General features: G+C 42.5%; 1 protein-coding gene across 4 annotated transcripts in view; it reads right to left on the minus strand.

Annotated features, from left to right (window-relative positions):
• Positions 1-19,027, minus strand: part of CAMKK2 (calcium/calmodulin dependent protein kinase kinase 2) — a 37,895-nt gene extending 18,868 nt beyond the window's left edge. The window contains exons 1-5 of one of the 4 annotated variants that reach the window (XM_070763223.1): positions 18,881-19,027; positions 9,825-9,918; positions 6,846-7,413; positions 2,792-2,839; positions 1,246-1,299 (exon numbers count right to left, since the gene is read on the minus strand). In XM_070763223.1, coding sequence (XP_070619324.1) covers positions 1,246-1,299; positions 2,792-2,839; positions 6,846-7,247 — 504 coding nt within the window. In that variant the 5' untranslated portion in view covers positions 7,248-7,413; positions 9,825-9,918; positions 18,881-19,027. Of the gene's footprint in view, positions 1-1,245; positions 1,300-2,791; positions 2,997-6,845; positions 7,414-9,824; positions 9,919-18,876 lie in introns of those variants that run through there. The other 3 variants (XM_070763224.1, XM_070763222.1, XM_070763226.1) reach the window with 3 other exon arrangements.
• Positions 19,028-19,316: the final 289 nt, after the last annotated feature.

A 19,316-nucleotide genomic window follows, 5' to 3' on the forward strand; every position in this document is an offset into this window, starting at 1 on the left:
TAAAACCCACCTCTGTCGTCAGGCATGCGGGAATTGAGATACTCCTTTCCCCCTAGGCCTATACAATTTATGCATGGTATGTTTGTGTGTATGCTTGGTTTTAATAAGGGTTTTTAGTTATTTTAAATATTACATTTGTCATACGCTGTTTTATTATTGTTGTTAGCCACCCCGAGTCTACGAAATCTAATAAATAAATAAATAAACTCACGATACAACCAACAAAATTAATTATTATTATTATTATTATTTATTAAATTTGTATGCCGCCCCTCTCCGTAGACTCGGGGCGGCTAACAACAATAATACAACAACAATAACAACATTCGGGGTTGCTTCGAAAACGGTTTTCATCAGGAGTTCTGCCCCACCGCCTGTTCTTTCTAGGCTATCCTGGGTATGCATTGCAAATTATTTTAGGAATAAAATCGATCGATGGATTAAATAAACAAAGTTCCAGTGCTGGTCAAAAATTATGAATTTATTTATTTGTTTGTTTGTTTATTTTTATTTGCTGTATTTATATGCCGCTCATTCCAAAGCGGAGTCAAATGCGGTAAATGCAATCATATTAAACCACAATCATAAATACATAATAAAATCAATTTCCCCCTTTGTCAAAACTCATGGCCCAATTCTGTCCTCTCCTTCAGGTCCAAAAGTCCCCTCCCCTTTTTTTAGGTTAAACCTAGACCAGTAGTGGCCTGCTGTCCCCACGAAGGGGGTAGTAAGTTTATGCGCTATGTATTGAATACTTAATAGGTTTTTTTAAATTGTCCTTCCTTACCTAGAACCTTAGTATGACCCTTAATTCCTTTTAAAATAGGGAATAATTAAATAGTATGTTTTTAACCCATAAACGCTTTAATCATGATCTAGAACTGAACTTTGATAGCAATGAAAGAAAATTGAGCTACTTGCCTAACCTGTTATCATACCGAACCTTGTGGGATCGGTAAAAAACCTTAAAATGTGACTGTGCTCCTCAACAAATGTCCTTTTTGTGGCTATTCAAATAATGTGACTTAATCGACTGAAAAAGAGTCCAAGCACCTTTTTGAAAATGTATCTTGGTCGGTAAGCCACTCCCACCCGGTCACATGATTGTCAAGCCACTCCCACCTGGTCACATGCCTGGCAAGCCACACCCACAAAATAAGCCACGCCCACAGTGCAGCGGTAAAAACTTGGGCAGCCCATCACTGACCGAGACATATCCGTGCCAGTCAACAAGTGCTTACTCACATAGTAAGTGTTGTCGTCTTCATTGTACGCCAGCTTCACAACACCGTAGGAGCCCTGTGAAACACACACATACACACACACCCAAAGAATTGGTGAAAAAAATAGGAAGGGAAATTTTAATATTGCTGAAACAATTGACAAGTTCTTTTTATTGGTATATTTGTTTACAGAGGTAGAAGGTCTCCATTGCAAACGCGCAACAACAATGCAAGGACTGTTGTGTGTGAGTGTGGTTGTGTGTTGTTGGAGTAGCATTTTGCAGAAGCTAGCCCACCCAAACTAGCTAGTATGCCACAGACCAGGATAACAGAAACTATAGTCTTGAAGATAACTGAAGATAAGCACTGCAGAGTTTCTTAGGAAAATATTTACTTCTTCCGTAGCAAACCTACACTAACTATTTACACTGTAGTTATCTCTCTAGACCAGGGGTAGGCAAAGTTGGCTCTTCTAGGACTGGTGGACTTCAACTCCCAGAATTCTTGAACCAATCATGCTAGCTCAGGGATTCTGGGAGTTGAAGTCCACCTGTCACAATTCAAAGTGTTGGTTATGACCTATAAAGCCCTTCATGGCACCGGACCAGAAGTATCTCCGGGACCGCCTTCTGCCGCACGAATCCCAGCGACTGGTTAGGTCCCACAGAGTTGGCCTTCTCCGGGTCCCGTCGACTAAACAATGTTGTCTGGCGGGACCCAGGAGAAGAGCCTTCTCTGTGGCGGCCCCGGTCCTCTGGAACCAGCTCCCCCTGGATATCAGAGCTGCCCCCACCCTCCTTGCCTTTCGCAAGCTCCTTAAAACCCACCTCTGTCGTCAGGCATGGGGGAATTGAAATTTTCCCTTTCCCCTAGGCTTATAGAATTTATACATGGTATGTTTGTATGTATGGGTGGTTCTTTAAATTGGGGTTTTTAAGATTATTTTTAATATTAGATTTGTTTACATTGTCTTTTTATATTGTTGTTAGCCGCCCCGAGTCTTCGGAGAGGTGCGGCATACAAATCTAATAAGTAAGTAAGTAAGTAAGTAAGTAAGTAAGTAAGTAAGTACCGGTAAGTAAATAAATAAATAAATAAATAAAATGTCATAAAAGAGCCAACTTTGCCTATCCCTGCTCTACATGATACTATACACCAGTGTTTCCCAACCTTGGCAACTTGAAGATATTTGGACTTCAACTCCCAGAATTCCCCAGCCAGGGGAATTCTGGGAGTTGAAGTCCAAATATCTTCAAGTTGCCAAGGTGGGGAAACACTGGTCTACACAATACTCACAAATCTCTAGCTCCTATTCCTCAGTTACTATATTCAGCCATAAGTCTTCAGCTACGATATTCTTCAACCATCACAAGCCACAATAAGCCACACGATATCTCTTAGGTGCATCATGATATATATTTTTGTCAGCCAATCAGGTTACGTTGCAATCCGTAGATCCACCGTGGCTATTGTTAAAGTCACTGCACCGATTGCAACTCTTCCCTCTGCAATTTGGAATATTACGTCAGGTAGGGCCCTGATCCTCGTGGGTGTTTGTGTGATATTACCTTTCCAATTTCATCCTTCAGCGTGTATTGATTGAGCTGCACACAATCCTGAGATGAAAGAGAAAAACCAGAGAATGAACGGCCGCAATCGATGGCAAAACAACCTGCCATTAAGCCGCAATTCCTCCTCCCCTTGGGGACCATAAAAGCCTCCTCCGTTGGCCCAGTTAAGCTGCCACCACTTGTTTCCATAGAAGCCACCAACATGTGGTATGTGGGTGTGAGTACACACAAACACACCGATCAACAGAAAAGCAAGGATGAATTATCCAGGAGTTTGGTTACCATGATGCCCAACCTCGACTTCAAAACACTGGGAAGACATTCAGTTAACCTACCTTTATTTACCTATTGATAACCAGGTTATTTATACTTTTATATTTACATTTATTTTTTCAATGCTTTATTTAAGGGTATAAAACATTATTTACTTTGGCAAATATCTTAGTCAAGATATTTTTTCAGTCTTTTATTTATTCATTTTTAAAACATCAGAGTAATTTTGCAGAGACCAATACCCGATCTCTTATATATATATATTTATTTATTATTATTTATTAGATTTGTATGCCGCCCCTCTCCGTAGATTCGGGGCGGCTCACAACACAATAAAAACAGTTCCTGACAAATCTAATCATTTACAATTTAAAATATTTTTAAAAACCCATTATTAAGCAGACATACATACATACAAACATACCATACATAAATTGTATAGGTCCGGGGGAGATATCTCAGTTCCCCCATGCCTGACGACAAAGGTGGGTTTTGAGGAGTTTACAAAAGGCAAGGAGGGTAGGGGCAGTTCTAATCTCTGGGGGGAGCTGATTCTAGAGAGTCGGGGCCGCCACAGAGAAGGCTCTTCCCCTGGGGCCCGCCAACTTTTATATTTACATTTATTTCTTCAATGCTTTATTTATACACTGCGGGTATAAAACAGTATTTACTTTGGCAAATATCTTAGTCAAGATATTTTTTCAATCTTTTATTTATTCATTTTTAAAACATCAATTTTGCAGAGACCAATACCTGATCTCTTATATTGTATCAATTCTATAATCTACTTTGTTGTTTATATTTATGTAGGTCCATTCTTCATACGTTCTTTCACATTATATCACATTGTTTTAATTTTATTTTCAGTCCAATTATTCCACTTGTTCCAAGTTTCTCATCGTTCCTATCAGCCTGTGACTGTAGGACTGTAACTTGTTGCTCGTGTCCTTAAGATTTTTGTTAATATGGATTGTTTCTTCATTGCTTATTTGACCCCTATGACAATCATTAAGTGTTGTACCTGATGATACTTGACAGAGAGCCTTCTCTGTGGTGGCTCCGGTCCTCTGGAATCAACTCCCCCCCAGGGATTTGCACAGCCCCCACTTTCCCGGCCCTCAGAAAGGCTTTAAAAACATGGCTTTGCCGCCAGGCCTGGAGCTGTTGAGCGATAATACTTTGCTCCAGCCAGTAGCAATGAATGATTGATGTATGAATGCTTTTAACAGAATAGAATTTGAATTCTTTATTGGACAGGTGTGATTGGACACACAAGGAATTTGTCTTTGGTGGATATGCTCCCAGTGTGCATAAAAGAAAAGATGAGTTCATCAAGAATAGAAGAGTAGAGTAGCAGAGTAGAGTAGAATAAAAGAGAAGACTAGACTAGACTAGAATTTTTTATTGGCCAGGTGTGATTGGACACACAAGGAATTTGTCTTTGGTGCAGATGCTCTCAGGGTACATAAAAGAAAATATACGTTCATCAAGAACAAAATAGAGTAGAATAAAAGAGTAGAGTAGAAGAATAGAGTAGAGTAGAAAAGAAGAGTAGACGAATAGAATAGAGTAGAAAAGAAGAGGACTAGAGTAGAAGAATAGAATAGAGTAGAGTAGAATAGTAGAGTAGACGAATAGAATAGAGTAGAAAAGAAGAGAAGAATAGAGTAGAAGAATAGAATAGAGTAGAATAGTAGAGTAGACAAATAGAATAGAGTAGAAAAGAAGAGAAGACTAGAGTACAGTAGAAGAATAGAGTAGAAAAGAAGAGAAGACTAGAGTAGAAGAATAGAATAGAGTAGAATAGTAGAGTAGACAAATAGAATAGAGTAGAAAAAAAGAGAAGACTAGAGTAGAGTAGAAGACTAGAGTAGAAAAGAAGAGAAGACTAGAGTAGAAGAATAGAGTAGAAAAGGAGAGAAGACTAGAGTAGAGTAAGAATAGAATAGAATAGAATTTTATTGGCCAAGTGTGATTGGACACAGATGCTCTCAGTGTACATAAAATAAAAGTTCACAAAGAGCCATAAAGTACAACCCTTAATGAGAGTCCAGGTACAAATAAGCAATTAGGAGCCAGTCAATATAAATGGTAAGGATACAAGCAACGAAGCTACTCTGCCGTTTTAAGGATCCCGGGAGTGAAAGAAAACAAGAACCAGCCCCACGTCCAGAAATACATTGGAAGCCACTCTTCTGTCCGACGTCGGGCGCCTAATGGACCGTTCAATCATCCTTTCTTGGCTTTAAAAAAAATTATCTGGGCTTAACGGGAAGGGGAGAGGCCCGAGAACGCACCGTGCCCTCCTTCTCCCAACCATCAAAGGAAGGTGGGTCTCAACACACCATTACCTTGAGCCTTAATGGCAGACGATAAATGGCCTGCAAGGCCTTGGAATCAATGTTGGCCAAGCTCGGCCACTTTAAAAGGTGTGGGGTCAACTCTCAGGATGCATCAGCCAGAATGCTGGGTTTCTCTCTCTTGCTCTCTCTCTCTCACTCTCTCTTCCTTCCTTTCTTTCTCTTTTTCTTTCCTTCCTTCCTTCCATCTTATCCACCATTATCCTATCTGGATTGGGACTCACTGCTCACAGTCACACATCACCTCGAGGTTTGACTACTGCAACGCTCTCTACATGGGGCGACCTTTGAAAAGTGTTTGGAAACTTCAGATCGTGCAGAATGCAGCTGCGAGAGCAGTCATGGGCTTCCCTAAATATGCCCATGTCACACCAACACTCCGCAGTCTGCATTGGTTGCCGATCAGTTTCCGATCACAATTCAAAGTGTTGGTTATGACCTATAAAGCCCTTCATGGCACCGGACCAGAATATCTCCGAGACCGCCTTCTGCCGCACGAATCCCAGCGACCGTTTAGGTCCCACAGAGTGGGCCTTCTCCAGGTCCCGTCGACTAAACACTGTAGGTTGGCGGGCCCCAGGGGAAGAGCCTTCTCTGTGGCGGCCCCGACTCTCTGGAACCAGCTCCCCCCAGAGATTAGAACTGCCCCTACCCTCCTTGCCTTTCGCAAACTCCTTAAAACCCACCTTTGTCGTCAGGCATGGGGGAACTGAGATATCTCCCCCGGGCCTATACAATTTATGTATGGTATGTTTGTAGGTATGTCTGCTTAAAAATGGGTTTTTTAACTATTTTAATTTTTTTTTAAATTTAAAATTGTTAATTATTAGATTTGTCAGGAACTGTTTTTATTGTATTGTGAGCCGCCCCGAGTCTATGGAGAGGGGCGGCATACAAATCTAATTAATTAATTAATTAATTAATTAATTAAATAAACAAACAAACAAACAAACAAACAAACAAACAAACAAATAAATAAATCCTGTCTGTCTGTCCGTCCGTCCGTCCATCCATCTCCAATCAATCCATCACATATTTCTATATTCCATCCCATCCATCCATCCATCTCTATCATCTATCCATCCATTCTCTCTCTCTCTCATCTATCCACCCCATCCACCCCCATCTACCCATTCTTCCATTCCATCCATCCATCCATATTTATCTACCATCTATCTATCCTCTCTCTCTCTCATCTATCTACTCCCTCCATCTATCCATTCATGCATCCTTCTGTCCATCCATCCATCCATATTTATCTATCTATCCATTCTCTCTCTCTCATCTATCCACCCCATCCATTCACCCCATCTACCCCTCCTGTTTTCTCCTTCCCGTTCCTTTCTTTTTCCTTTCCCCTTTTAAAAACAACGAGCCAACCGACTGCCGTTCCCACCTGTCGTTGCTTCGCCTCTTACCTGCAGCCCCGTGATGGACACTCGGTGCGACTCGATGGTGGGCCTGCGGGGCAGCCGAGGGGAGGCATGTGGGGAGGTGAGAGGCGAGTAAGGGAGGGAAGGGTAAATGTAGTGCCCGTTGAGTCCCACGTTCCCGCTAGGGGACTGGACGGAGGGCGATCTCTCTTGCAAGGACAGCTTGCGGCTTGAAAGGTTGACTTTGATCCAAGGTTCCCTGGTCTTCCTGGGAGGAGTCCTCGAAGGGTCGGCCAGGCCCAGTTCTACCAGATCTCCAGAACCTGGGTCTAGAAGGGTCTGCTCCTCACACGACTCCATGGGTTCCTCCTCCTCCAGCCCCTCCGACTGGCCTGGCGTGGAAGAGGGAGGAGAGTTGTCCTCTGCTACGGCCGCGAAGGACTCCATGGCGCTCCGAGGAGTCACATTTTAGACCGGTCGAGCCCTCTTGCGCACGGCCAAGGGTGTCATGGCAGAGGAGGAGCTTCGTGGCGACAGGCCTGGTGGAGGCGCATGGGAGCATTATGCGCCAGCCAGATGAATGTCCATGCTGCGGCAGCCGCTCTTCTAGAAGCTGGAGCAGGACGAAGGAGAGACAAAAGACGGAGAGAGCTGAATTCAAGGTGGACAGCAAAAAACTACAGCCGGCAAAAGCTGTAATGCCTGTTAAGGAGTGAGCACAGTGACCCTTGAGTTACCAAGGATGCACAAACAACGTGGAGGCCTAGCAGATGTCCAGCTGATAGCCCAGAGATACAAGCAATGGTTCAGTAAGACAATCCAGATACATTAAGTATATAAAATATTATTTACTTTAGCAAATATCTTACTCAAGATATTTTTTCAATCCTTTATTTATTCATTTTTCATTTTTAAAACATCAGCGTAATTTTAACACAGATCAATACCCGATATCTCTTATATTGTATCAATTCTATCATCTACTTTGTTGTTTCTATTTACATAGGTCCGTTCTCCATACGTTCTTTCACATTATATCACATTATTTTTATTTTACTTTCAGTCCAATTGTTCCATACACAGTTAAATAAGTCAATAATGTCAGGACATATACAATATTATAAGCCTCTCTCAATACATATTGTTCCATTGTTGTTGTGAGCGGCCCCGAGTCTTCGGAGTGGGGTGGCTTACAATAATAATAATAATAATAATAATAATAATAATAATAATAATAATAATAATAATAATAATTTATTGCCATTGTCAAAACAACGAATTGTCATTGGCAATGAAAGTCGTGTGACACCCAGAGACCAGTCCCACCATACAGAATGGTAAATTTAAAAATAGAGTAAAAAATAGAATAAAATGTCCCACCCACTACAAATTCCCCACTCTGAACCACTCAACCATCTACATGACAAATAATATAAAAATATATTATTATTATTATTACTATTATTACTATTATTACTATTACTATTACTATTATTATTATTATTATTATTATTATTATTTACAATATTATAAACCTTACTTACAAAATACATTACACCATCATTTAGCACACAGCAGTCATAGAGAATATAATAGCAGAGAGTAATCAGAGAGAAAGAGAGAGATATGCTTCTGGCTCCCTCTTGTGGCTAACTGCAACACTACCTCATAAAGCTATAGTGTTATAATTCATTAAAACATACCTTGGTAGTTTGTTTATGTATTGCCAAACCCAAGCAGTTATTACTAACAATTCCCAGGTTCGCGTAAAATGAATCAACTGTATCATGGCTTAGAACAATGCGTTTATCCAGCCAATGTGGGGTTACAACAAGAACCCATCTGCGGAGTTCTAAGTTTGGTTTGCTGGCTTGTAGACTAGGGAATATCATCAAGAGTTTGTTATGCCACTGATGACGCTCCCTAGTTGGGTCAAGAAATGTTTGCCAAGCTCAGAGAGCACCATGGATGCCGTAGTTCAACCCTCAGCTACTAATATTCTCTTCACTGAGCCGTGGTGGCGTAGTGGTTAGATTGCAGCACTGCAGGCTACTTCAGCTAATTGCTAGCTGCAGTTTGGCAGTTCAAATCCCACCACTGGCATCCAACCCTCCATAGAAACATAGAAGTCTGACGGCAGAAAAAGACCTCATGATCCATCTAGTCTACCCTTATACTATTTCCTGTATTTTATCTTAGGATGGATATATGTTTATCCCAGGCATGTTTAAATGCAGCTACTGTGGATTTATCTACCACGTGTGCTGGACGTTTGTTCCAAGGATCTACTACTCTTTCAGTAAAGTAATATTTTCTCATGTTGCTTTTGATCTTTTCCCCAACTAACTTCATATTGTGTCCCCTTGTTCTTGGGTTCCCTTTCCTATTAAAAACACTTCCCTCCTGGACCTTATTTAACCCTTTAACATATTTAAATGTTTCGATCATGTCCCCCCTTTTCCTTCTGTCCTCCAGACTATACAGATGGAGTTCATGAAGTCTTTCCTGATACGTTTTATGCTGAAGACCTTCCACCATTCTTGTAGCCCGTCTTTGGACCCGTTCAATTTTGTCAATATCTTTTTGTAGGTGAGGTCTCCAGAACTGAACACAGTATTATTCCAAATGCGGTCTCACCATCCTTCCGAAGTGGGTCAAATAAGGACCCAGATTGTTGGGGGAAGGGGCTGACTCCATAAAGCGCTTAGAGAGGGCTGTAAAAGCACTGTGAAGTGGTATATAAGTCTACATGCTGTTGCTATTCTATGGGAAACCCTGATCTGAGAGATGAACCGACAGGAAAAACTAGGAAAAAAATACAACTCGGTCCAGGAAATCTCCCTATATTTCTAGAATTGCAATTCTTAGAAGCTGCTAATGGCAATAGGATTTTTAAAAAAAATTATTACCATATTCAGGAAGATTTTAAAAGGGAAATACAATGAACTCATTTCTGCTTCTCTCTAAATTGCGAGAAACCGTACGTGCAGGAATTAAGAAATACGTCAGGTGCAATTTCCTTACCCCTCTGAAGAGGAAGCCAAGGACTCGTCAAAATTAGAGCCGCCCGTTAAAACGCTTGCTCAAATTCCGCCCTCAGGCCAAGCAATTCTGAATCCTGATGAGAGACGTACCCATTAGGTTAATTCATAATAAGTGAGGAAAGCAACGTGGGCAGGTGAGTGACAGGTGCCAATCACTCTTTTATCACCACACTTTCGTCATTCTATAATATGTGCACTGAACACCCACCCTTTCCCTCCTCATTCACAACAGGCGACTGACAGATTTTCCAGTCGCTTCCCATTTATACAATTATCTAGCTACAGTATCTACCTACCTACCTATCCATCCATCCATCTACAGTATCTATCTATCTATCTATCTATCTATCTATCTATCTATCTATCTATCTACCTATCTAACCTATCTATCTATCTATCTATCTATCTATCTATCTAATCTATCTATCTAATCTCTATCTATCTATCTATCTATCTATCTATCTATCTATCTAATCTATCTATCTCTATCTATCTATCTATCTATCTATCTATCTACAGTATCTCTCTCTCTCTCTCTCTCTCTACAGTATCTATCTGTCTGTCTACAGTATCTATCTACAGTATGTATCTATGTATTTATGTATCCATCCATCCATCCATCCATCTATCTACAGTATCTATCTGTCTGTCTGTCTATAGTATCTATCTACAGTATGTATCTATGCATCTCTTTCTCTATATCTATCTATCTATCTATCTATCTATCTATCTATCTATCTATCTATCTACAGTATCTATCTGTCTGTCTACAGTATCTATCTACAGTATGTATCTATGTATTTATGTAGATTGTTCTGAGTTCGGGTTTTGCCCTGTGTAATATTTTATTTAATAATATGTATTTATGTATCTATGTATCTATGTATCTATCCATCCATCCATCCATCCATCCATCTATCTACATGTATGTATGTATGTATGTATGTATGTATGTATGTATGTATGTATGTATCTATCTATCTATCTATCTATCTATCTATCTATCTATCTATCTATCTATCTATCTACAGTATCTGTCTGTCTACAGTATCTATCTACAGTATGTATCTATGTATTTATGTATCTATGTATCCATCCATCCATCCATCCATCCATCTATCTACAGTATCTATCTACAGTATGTATGTATCTATCTACCTACCTACCTACCTGCCTGCCTGCCTATCTAATCTATCTATCTATCATCTATCCAAACTTACAAAGAACTGATAAAGAAATAAAGGGAGACTAGTATAGATCTATTTCAAGCTATTTAGCTCCCATCAGCTAGCCACAACCTTCAAGATTCAAACCTGGGTTTCTTTTCTTGTAAGCAGTATGCTCCCTCCCATATTTGGGTATACCAGGTAACTCAGCAGAAAAACATTGTATACATTGTTATGTATATGTAAAGCTGAGACAGGCAGAGAACCTGTGGCCTAGAGGTTAAAGATAATGCCGTGCCCAGGTTCAAATCCCAGTAAGAGTATGGCTAACTGATGAGAGCAAAACAGCTTGAAATAGATCTATGCCATTCCTCTGATTGATCCCCGTCTTAACATTCCCTTCATTTTTTATTTATTTATTTATTGTAAGAGTTGGAAGGGACCATGCGGGTCATCAAGTCCAACCCTCTGCCTAAGCAGGAACCCTATAGCATCCCAGCCTTTCTGGATTCATCAGAAGCGCCGTTGAACGAAAACAGCCTTTGTGCTATGAACGGATAGCTTCGGACTGCTGCTTTGACCAGTTGGGATGCGCTTAAAAGCTCCCCGCTATAATGCACTCTCTCTCTCTCTCTGTATCCTCCTTAGAGTTCTAAAATTCCCCCAAAGCCATTAAGCAGATGCTTAAAAGCAATTGAGAGAGAATGAGAGCAGAGATAATGAAGCATAATGAAAAGGCTTCATCCAAAAGCTGAATTAAGGATGACATTCCGTCACAGATCAGAAAGCAGAGAGAAAAGAGAGGCTTGCTTGATGGAATATAGAGAAACATAGAAACATAGAAGATTGATGGCAGAAAAAGACCTCATGGTCCATCTAGTCTGCCCTTATACTATTTCCTGTATTTTATCTCAGGATGGATCTATGTTTATCCCAGGCATGTTTAAATTCAGTTACTGTGGATTGACCAACCACGTCTGCTGGAAGTTTGTTCCAAGGATCTACTACTCTTTCAGTAAAATAATATTTTCTCCCGTTGCTTTTGATCTTTCCCCCAACTAACTTCAGATTGTGTCCCCTTGTTCTTGTGTTCACTTTCCTATTAAAAACACTTCCCTCCTGAACCTTATTTAACCCTTTTGACATATTTAAATGTTTCGATCATGTCCCCCCTTTCCCTTCTGTCCTCCAGACTCTACAGATGGAGTTCATGAAGTCTTTCCTGATACGTTTTATGCGTAAGACCTTCCACCATTCTTGTAGCCCGTCTTTGGACCCGTTCAATTTTGTCAATATCTTTTTGTAGGCGAGGTCTCCAGAACTGGACACAGTACTCCAAATGTGGTCTCACCAGCGCTCTATATAAGGGGATCACAATCTCCCTCTTCCTGCTTGTTATACCTCTAGCTATGCAGCCAAGCATCCTACTTGCTTTTCCTACTGCCCGACCACACTGCTCACCCATTTTGAGACTGTCAGAAATCACGACCCCTAAATCCTTCTCTTCTGAAGTTTTTGCTAACACAGAACTGCCAATGCAATACTCAGATTGAGGATTCCTTTTCCCCAAGTGTATTTTACATTTGGAAACATTAAACTGCAGAGACGACCCAGTCCACGGATAGGACACCAAGAGGTAAGCTAAACCAATCAAGAATTTCTTTACAGTTCACCTATTGGTCTGGATCAACCCCAATCAGCAGGTTCTAAATCATTGCCCATGCCAACTGGGGAATTCTGGGAGTTGAAGTCCACCCGCATCTTAAAATGGCCACTCTGTCAAAGACCTTGGAGTACTCACATCCAATGACCGAAGTGCCAGAGCTCACTGTACCAACATTGACGAAAAAGCACTAGGAGTTACAAACCTAATCTTACGTAGCTTCTTCTCCAGAAACACTGAACCAGAGCATACAAAATATTCAACAGACCAATGCTCGAATACAACTCCCCTGTATGGAACCTGTTAGTATATTGAACGTAACCTACTTGGGTGTTGCCATGCAGTAGCTAACAATCTTAGTTTGTAAAAGGTAGACTGTACCTTTAAGGCACTTTTAAAGGTTGGCCATGAGAGGGCGCCAACACCGTTCCCTTTGGGGAAGGGTTACTTCGTTAGAGATATATTTGCCGTGAGCTGTATTCTTGCTGTGTGCGTGGTTTGTAAACTATTAAGAGTATTATATTGTTGATTCTGTATATTTGTAAATAATATTGTTGTATATACACTGATACTAAGTCTGAGTCATTGCCTGGCTAACCCACATTTCCTACACCAACAACCCTGGTTAATTCAATTCAATTCAATTCAATTTATTAGATTTGTATGCCGCCCCTCTCCGAAGACTCGGGGCGGCTCACGACAATAATAAAAACAATATTCCAGCGAAAACAAATCTAATATTAAAAAGCACATAAAACCCTATCGTATTTAAAAAAGCAAACAACATATACATACCTAAACATAAATATTTAAAAATGTTTGTTGAAGGTTTTGTACCAAGATATACTAACAGAACCCACATTGCATAACTGACATTGACACAACTGAGAGTCCAGAAATACTTCGCAACAAGAGTCCTTCCTCCCTTCTCTCGAAACAAACTACTTCCTCCTCCAGACTTCAAATACTATCGCTAAACAATTTACAACTACGTCGCCTCCCAACGGATTTAACTGTTGTTCATAAGGTTGTACACCAAAACGTCCTTATGGACTGTTAGTGACTACTTCACCTTCATCAACAACAACACAAATGTACTAAATGTAAATCGCTCCACGATTGACTGCAGAAAATACGACTTCAGCAACAGAGCGGGACCTGGGGGAAGAGCCTTCTCTGTGGTGGCCCCGGCCTTCTGGAACCAACTCCTCCTGGAGATTCATGTTGTCGCCACCCTCCTCACCTTCTGTAAGAGTCTTAAGACTCATATATGATGCCAGGCTTGGGGTGATTCGATTCTTGTCCCCCTGGCCGATGAGCTAATGGAATGATGGTTTTTTAAGGGGGGTTGGGTTTTTAGACTTTTCAATAAATAAATAAATAAATAAATAAATAATAATAATAATAATAATAATAGAAACATAGAAGTCTGATGGCAGAAAAAGACCTCATGGTCCATCTAGTCTGCCCTTATACTATTTTCTGTATTTTATCTTAGGATGGATATATGTTTATCCCAGGCATGTTTAATATTCAGTTACTGTGGATTTATCTACCACGTCTGCTGGAAGGACGTGGATCTACTACTCTTTCAGTCAAATAATATTTTCTCATGTTGCTATTGATCTTTCCCCCAATTAATTTAATTTATTAGATTTGTATGCCGCCCCTCTCCGAAGACTTCGGGTGGATCAATTAATTGATTGATTGGATCTGAGATATATTGTATATTGTTTATTGTATGTTATAAGCCGCCCGAGTCCTCGGAGAGGGGTGGCATAAATTAATAAAAAAAATTAATAAATTGCGCGTCCAATTAATAAAATAATAATAAGGTTGTGCTACACCTGCCAGAGAGGCTGCGTGCAAGCATTCCGAATCCTCCCCCTGCTCCCTTGTCTGAGCGGCCTTCCAAAGGAGGTTTCCGTGGGAATGTTTCCGCCTTTGGGAACTTTAATTCCAGGGGGGGCTCCGAAGGCGGCTCCTGGTTTTCCGTCCCACGCGCTTAAAGACGAGGTCCTTGCAACAATGAAGCCTGCAAAAAGCGGGGGAAGGAAACAAAAGGCCCGGCCTTCAACTCAGCTCACAGTGGTGGTGGCGGCGCATCGACTCAAGCCCACATGCCTTGGCTGCTTCCCTGTGCTCCCGGCCCCCGGAATGTGGGGAATCTGCAGAGATAAGACTTGGCGGATTGCAGAAAAGGGAGGACAGAGAGAGAGAGAGAGAGAAGCAACTTGGAAGGAGGCAAAGGACAAGGAGGACCTCTGGAAAAGTGTCTTTTTTCTCCTTTTTCTTTCTTCCTTCTTTCCTTCCCTCCCTCCCTCCCTATCTCTCTTCCTCGTTCCTCCCTCCCTATCTTCTTTCCTTCCTTTTCTCCTTCTTTCCTTTCCTTCCTCCCCTTTTCCTTCCTCCCTTCTTTCCCTTTCCTTCCTCCCTTCTTTCCTTCCTTCCCTTTCTTTTCCTTCCTTCCTTCCTTCCTTTTCTCCTTCTTTCCTTTCTTCTTTCCCTTTCCTTCCTCCCTTCTTTCCCTTTCCTTCCTCTCCTTTCCTTCGTCTCTTCTTTCCTTCCCTTTCTTTTCCTTCTTTCCCTTTCCTTCCTTTCCTTCCTTCCTTTTCTCCTTCTTTCCCTTTCCTTCCTTCCTCTTCTTTCCTTTCCTTCCACTCCTTTCCTTCGTCCTTTCTTTCCTTTCTTCCTTCCCTTTCCTTCCTCCCTTCTTTCCCTTTCCTTCCTCCCTTCTATCCTTTCCTTTATTTTCCTTCTTTCCTTCCTTCCCTTTCTTTTTCTTCCTTCCTTCCTTTTCCTTCCTTCCTTCCGTCCTTCCTTCCTCTCCTTTCCTCTTGTTCCTGCTCCCATTTATTCATCCCAAATTCCTGCTTCTGGAATAGCCATACCTACTGCAGGCCCAATCAGAAGCAATATGAGAAAATATTATTTGACTGAAAGAGGAGTAGATCCTTGGAACAAACTTCCAGCAGACATGGTGGGTCAATCCACAGTGACTGAATTTAAACATGCCTGGGATAAACCTAGATCCATCCTGAGATAAAATACAGGAAATAGTATAAGGGCAGACTAGATGGACCAGGAGGTCTTTTTCTGCCATCAATCTTGTATGTTTCTATGTTGCCGAAACAAACACTCTGTTTTTGCTCTTGTTTTCAAACCATTTCTTGCATCCTTGCAACACAGGAATTGCTCCGAGTTACATAGATTTGCAACCACAAGGCCATGCAGGGTTAAGAAACAGAGTCATCTCCCCCACCACCACCTCCAAATAATTTTTCTTCCGTTTTTCCAGGTAAATCCGCATTCGGCACGCTCCTTCCGGCTGATAGTAAGAACGTTCAGCCAGCTGTTGAGCGGGAACGTGGGAGCTGTGCCTTACAGATTGCGTGTGTGTGTGTGAGAAGACACACAACTACACATCCCCTTTGCTGCACAAGAGGACTTGGGGCTGCTAACTGATGGGAAGGGAAGGAGGACAGGAGCTGGCCTGTTTTTAATTCATAGAAGCATAGAAAAATACAAGATTGGCAGCAGAAAAAGACCTCATGGTCCATCTAGTCTGCCCTTATGCTATTTCCTGTATTTTATCTTAGGATGGATCGATGTTTATCCCAGGCATGTTTAAATTCAGTTACTGTGGATTTATCAACCACGTCTGCTGGAAGTTTGTTCCAAGCATCTACTACTCTTTCTGTCAAATATTTTCTCACGTTGCTTCTGATCTTTCCCCCAATTAACCTGATTGTGCCCCCTTGTTCTTGTGTTCACTTTCCTATTAAAAACACTTCTCTCCTGAACCTTATTTAACCCTTTAACGTATTTTAAATGTTTTGATCGTGTCCTCCCTTTCCCTTCTGTCCTCCAGACTATACAGATGGAGTTCATGAAAGTCTTTCCTGATCAGTTTTATGCTTAAGACCTTCCACCATTTTTGTAGCCTGTCTTTGGACCCCTTCAATTTGACCCATCTCTTTTTGTAGGTGAGGTCTCTGGAACTGGACACACTATTATTCCAAATGGGGCCTCACCAGCGCTCTGTACAGTGGGATCACCATCTCCCTCTCCCTGCTTGTGATATCTCTAGCTATGCAGCCAAGCCTTCTACCTGCTTTCTCTACCGCCTGACCGCACTGTCCCAAATTTCCGGGCAAAAGGATTAACAGTGCAAAACCACGTTATTAGGCACCACGTTCCAAAGCGGTCTTTCTCAACCATGGTGGTTTGAAGAAGGGGTGGGGGAGGCTTGTCTCCCAGAATTTTCTAGCCATCTATGCTGGGGGATTCTGGGAGATGAGGTCCACCTTTCTTCAAGCCGCCAAGGCCGAGAAAGACTTCTTGCAAAGGGTTTGCAAAAGAGTGAAGTTGTGCACCGTTGGTCGAAGCGTCGACGACCTCAAAATGCACCCAACCCAAGGTTACCTCCGTACTTGCCTGCCTGCCTGCCCAGGATTAAACAAACCTTGGATTCTTCCTCCTTCGGAGATACCTAGCAGGTGGTCCCCATTCCAGGTCAATAAACCAAGTTTAATTGGACGAGACCCAGAAAGGACACCTCTCTCTCCCCCCTTCAGCCCACGAATAAATCCTGATTTCAAACGCCCTCCGGGTGTAAATCTGCCATCTGCCCTAACCCCCCCAACCCAGGTGGGACTTCCCATCTGCACCCAAAGACAAGCAGAACAGCCCCATGCTCCAGATGGGGGGGGCAGCTTCCTCCACTTGACTCCCTCCGGCCCAGCCCGTGACGCTCTGCAGCCCCTCTACAGTTCGACCCACAAAGCAAAGCAAATTTCAAGAGCCAAAGAGGGCTCTGGAGCACCAGGTTTTTTCCCCATCCTCCTTCTGCAGGTTTGCACTATGGCCACCAAAGGGGGGGGGGGGTACAGGTAGCATTGGAAGAGGCCGGTTTTATTCTCCCCAGAGTGGGGGGGGGGAATTATCTATCTATCTATCTATCTATCTATCTATCTATCTATCTATCTATCTATCTATCTATCTCTCTGCTGTCTCTATCTGTCTATCTCTCTCTCTCTCTGCTCTCTATCCATCTGTCTCTCTTTCTCTGCTTTATCTCTCTCTCTCTCTCTCTCTGCTCTCTATCCATCTCTCTCTGTATCTATGTCTTTCTCTCTCTGCTTCTATCTATCTATCTATCTATCTATCTATCTGCTCTCTAACCATCTCTCTCTCTGCTGTCTCTCTCTCTCTCTCTCTCTCTCTCTCTGCTCTCTATCCATCTGTCTCTTTTTCTCTGCTTTCTCTATCTATCTATCTATCTATCTATCTATCTATCTATCTATCTATCTATCTATCTATCTATCTATCTATTAATCAGATTTGTATGCCGCCCCTCTCCGCAGACTTGGGGCTGCTCACAGCAATAACTATCTATCTATCTATATCTCTGCTCTCTATCCATCTGTCTCTCTGTCTCTGTGTATCTATGTCTTTCTCTCTCTGCTTCTATCTATCTATCTATTTATCTATCTATCTCTGCTCTCTGTATCCATCTGTCTCTCTCTGTACCTGTCTCTCTCTCTCTGTTCTCTATCCATCTGTCTCTCTCACTCTCTCTGTATGTCTCTCTCTCTATCCCTCTATCTCTATCTATCTATCTATCTATCCATCCATCCATCCATCCATCCATCCATCCATCCATCCATCCATCCATCCATCCAATCTATTTATCTATGTCTCTCTCTCTCTTTCTCTATCAGATTTCTTCTCCGCAGACTCGGGGCGGCTCACAACAGAAATACCCCCCCCAAAAAAGCACACAAGAAATCAAAAATATACTGTAAAGCCCCCACTTCTTCCAACCGGCCATCCCCATTTCATCCCGTCGTGCACGATCCATTGCTGCCGGTGGATCCTTTCCCGAAAGCAGATCCCCCTTCTAGCTCCCCCGGGCCCCTTCCTGGATCCCCCAACAGATGTGAACTGCAAGGGGGATTTTCCTGCTGCCCTTTCGCTCCCCAGAGCATCCTCTGGTATATACACGGTGCTCTTAGGAGGCATCCAGATGTTGCAGGTGGGAGGGGAGTCGGAAAAGCACCCCTTCCCCTCTTCTCTGAGCCCCCTCGGAGCCCCCTCCACCCCCTCCCACCCACCCCTGGAGAAAGTAGGCAGGGGGAGAGCAAAGATGCCCCCAAGCCCAGCCTCACCCTTCTCCCTCCCTCCCTCCTCCTCCCTCCTACCTGCCTGTGGCTCCAACCGGCCAGAGGTGGCTACACCAACCGTGGTCCCCTGCCTGGGAAGGTCTCCATTGCCCGACTGACGCCAGCCAGATGCTGGCAGCTGGACCTCCCCCCGATTGGCTGCGCCCGGAGCTTTTCCTGCCTAGAAAGTGAGAGTCGGCTTGAAGCAGCTGGACGCCCATTGGCTCAGCTGGCGCTGTCGAGAGCGGCTCCAATTGGTGCAGAGGGGAGGTGGGGGGGTTGTCTCTCAGGCCGCCTCCCAAATCTCCTTTTCCTTTCCAGCCCTCTTTTTTTTTTTATCCCACCCCCCCACCCAAATTCATCCTATGCAGAGAAGCAGGGGGAAAAAGCATCCAGGCAGGGAGAACTTTCTCTTAAGAGCAAACTGCAGAGTCTTGAATGCATCTTAAAGAGGGGAGGGAATGACGTTGCCATAGAAA

The sequence above is a fragment of the Erythrolamprus reginae genome, chromosome 10, assembly GCF_031021105.1.
Source record: "Erythrolamprus reginae isolate rEryReg1 chromosome 10, rEryReg1.hap1, whole genome shotgun sequence".
Taxonomy (NCBI): Eukaryota; Metazoa; Chordata; class Lepidosauria; order Squamata; family Dipsadidae; genus Erythrolamprus; species Erythrolamprus reginae.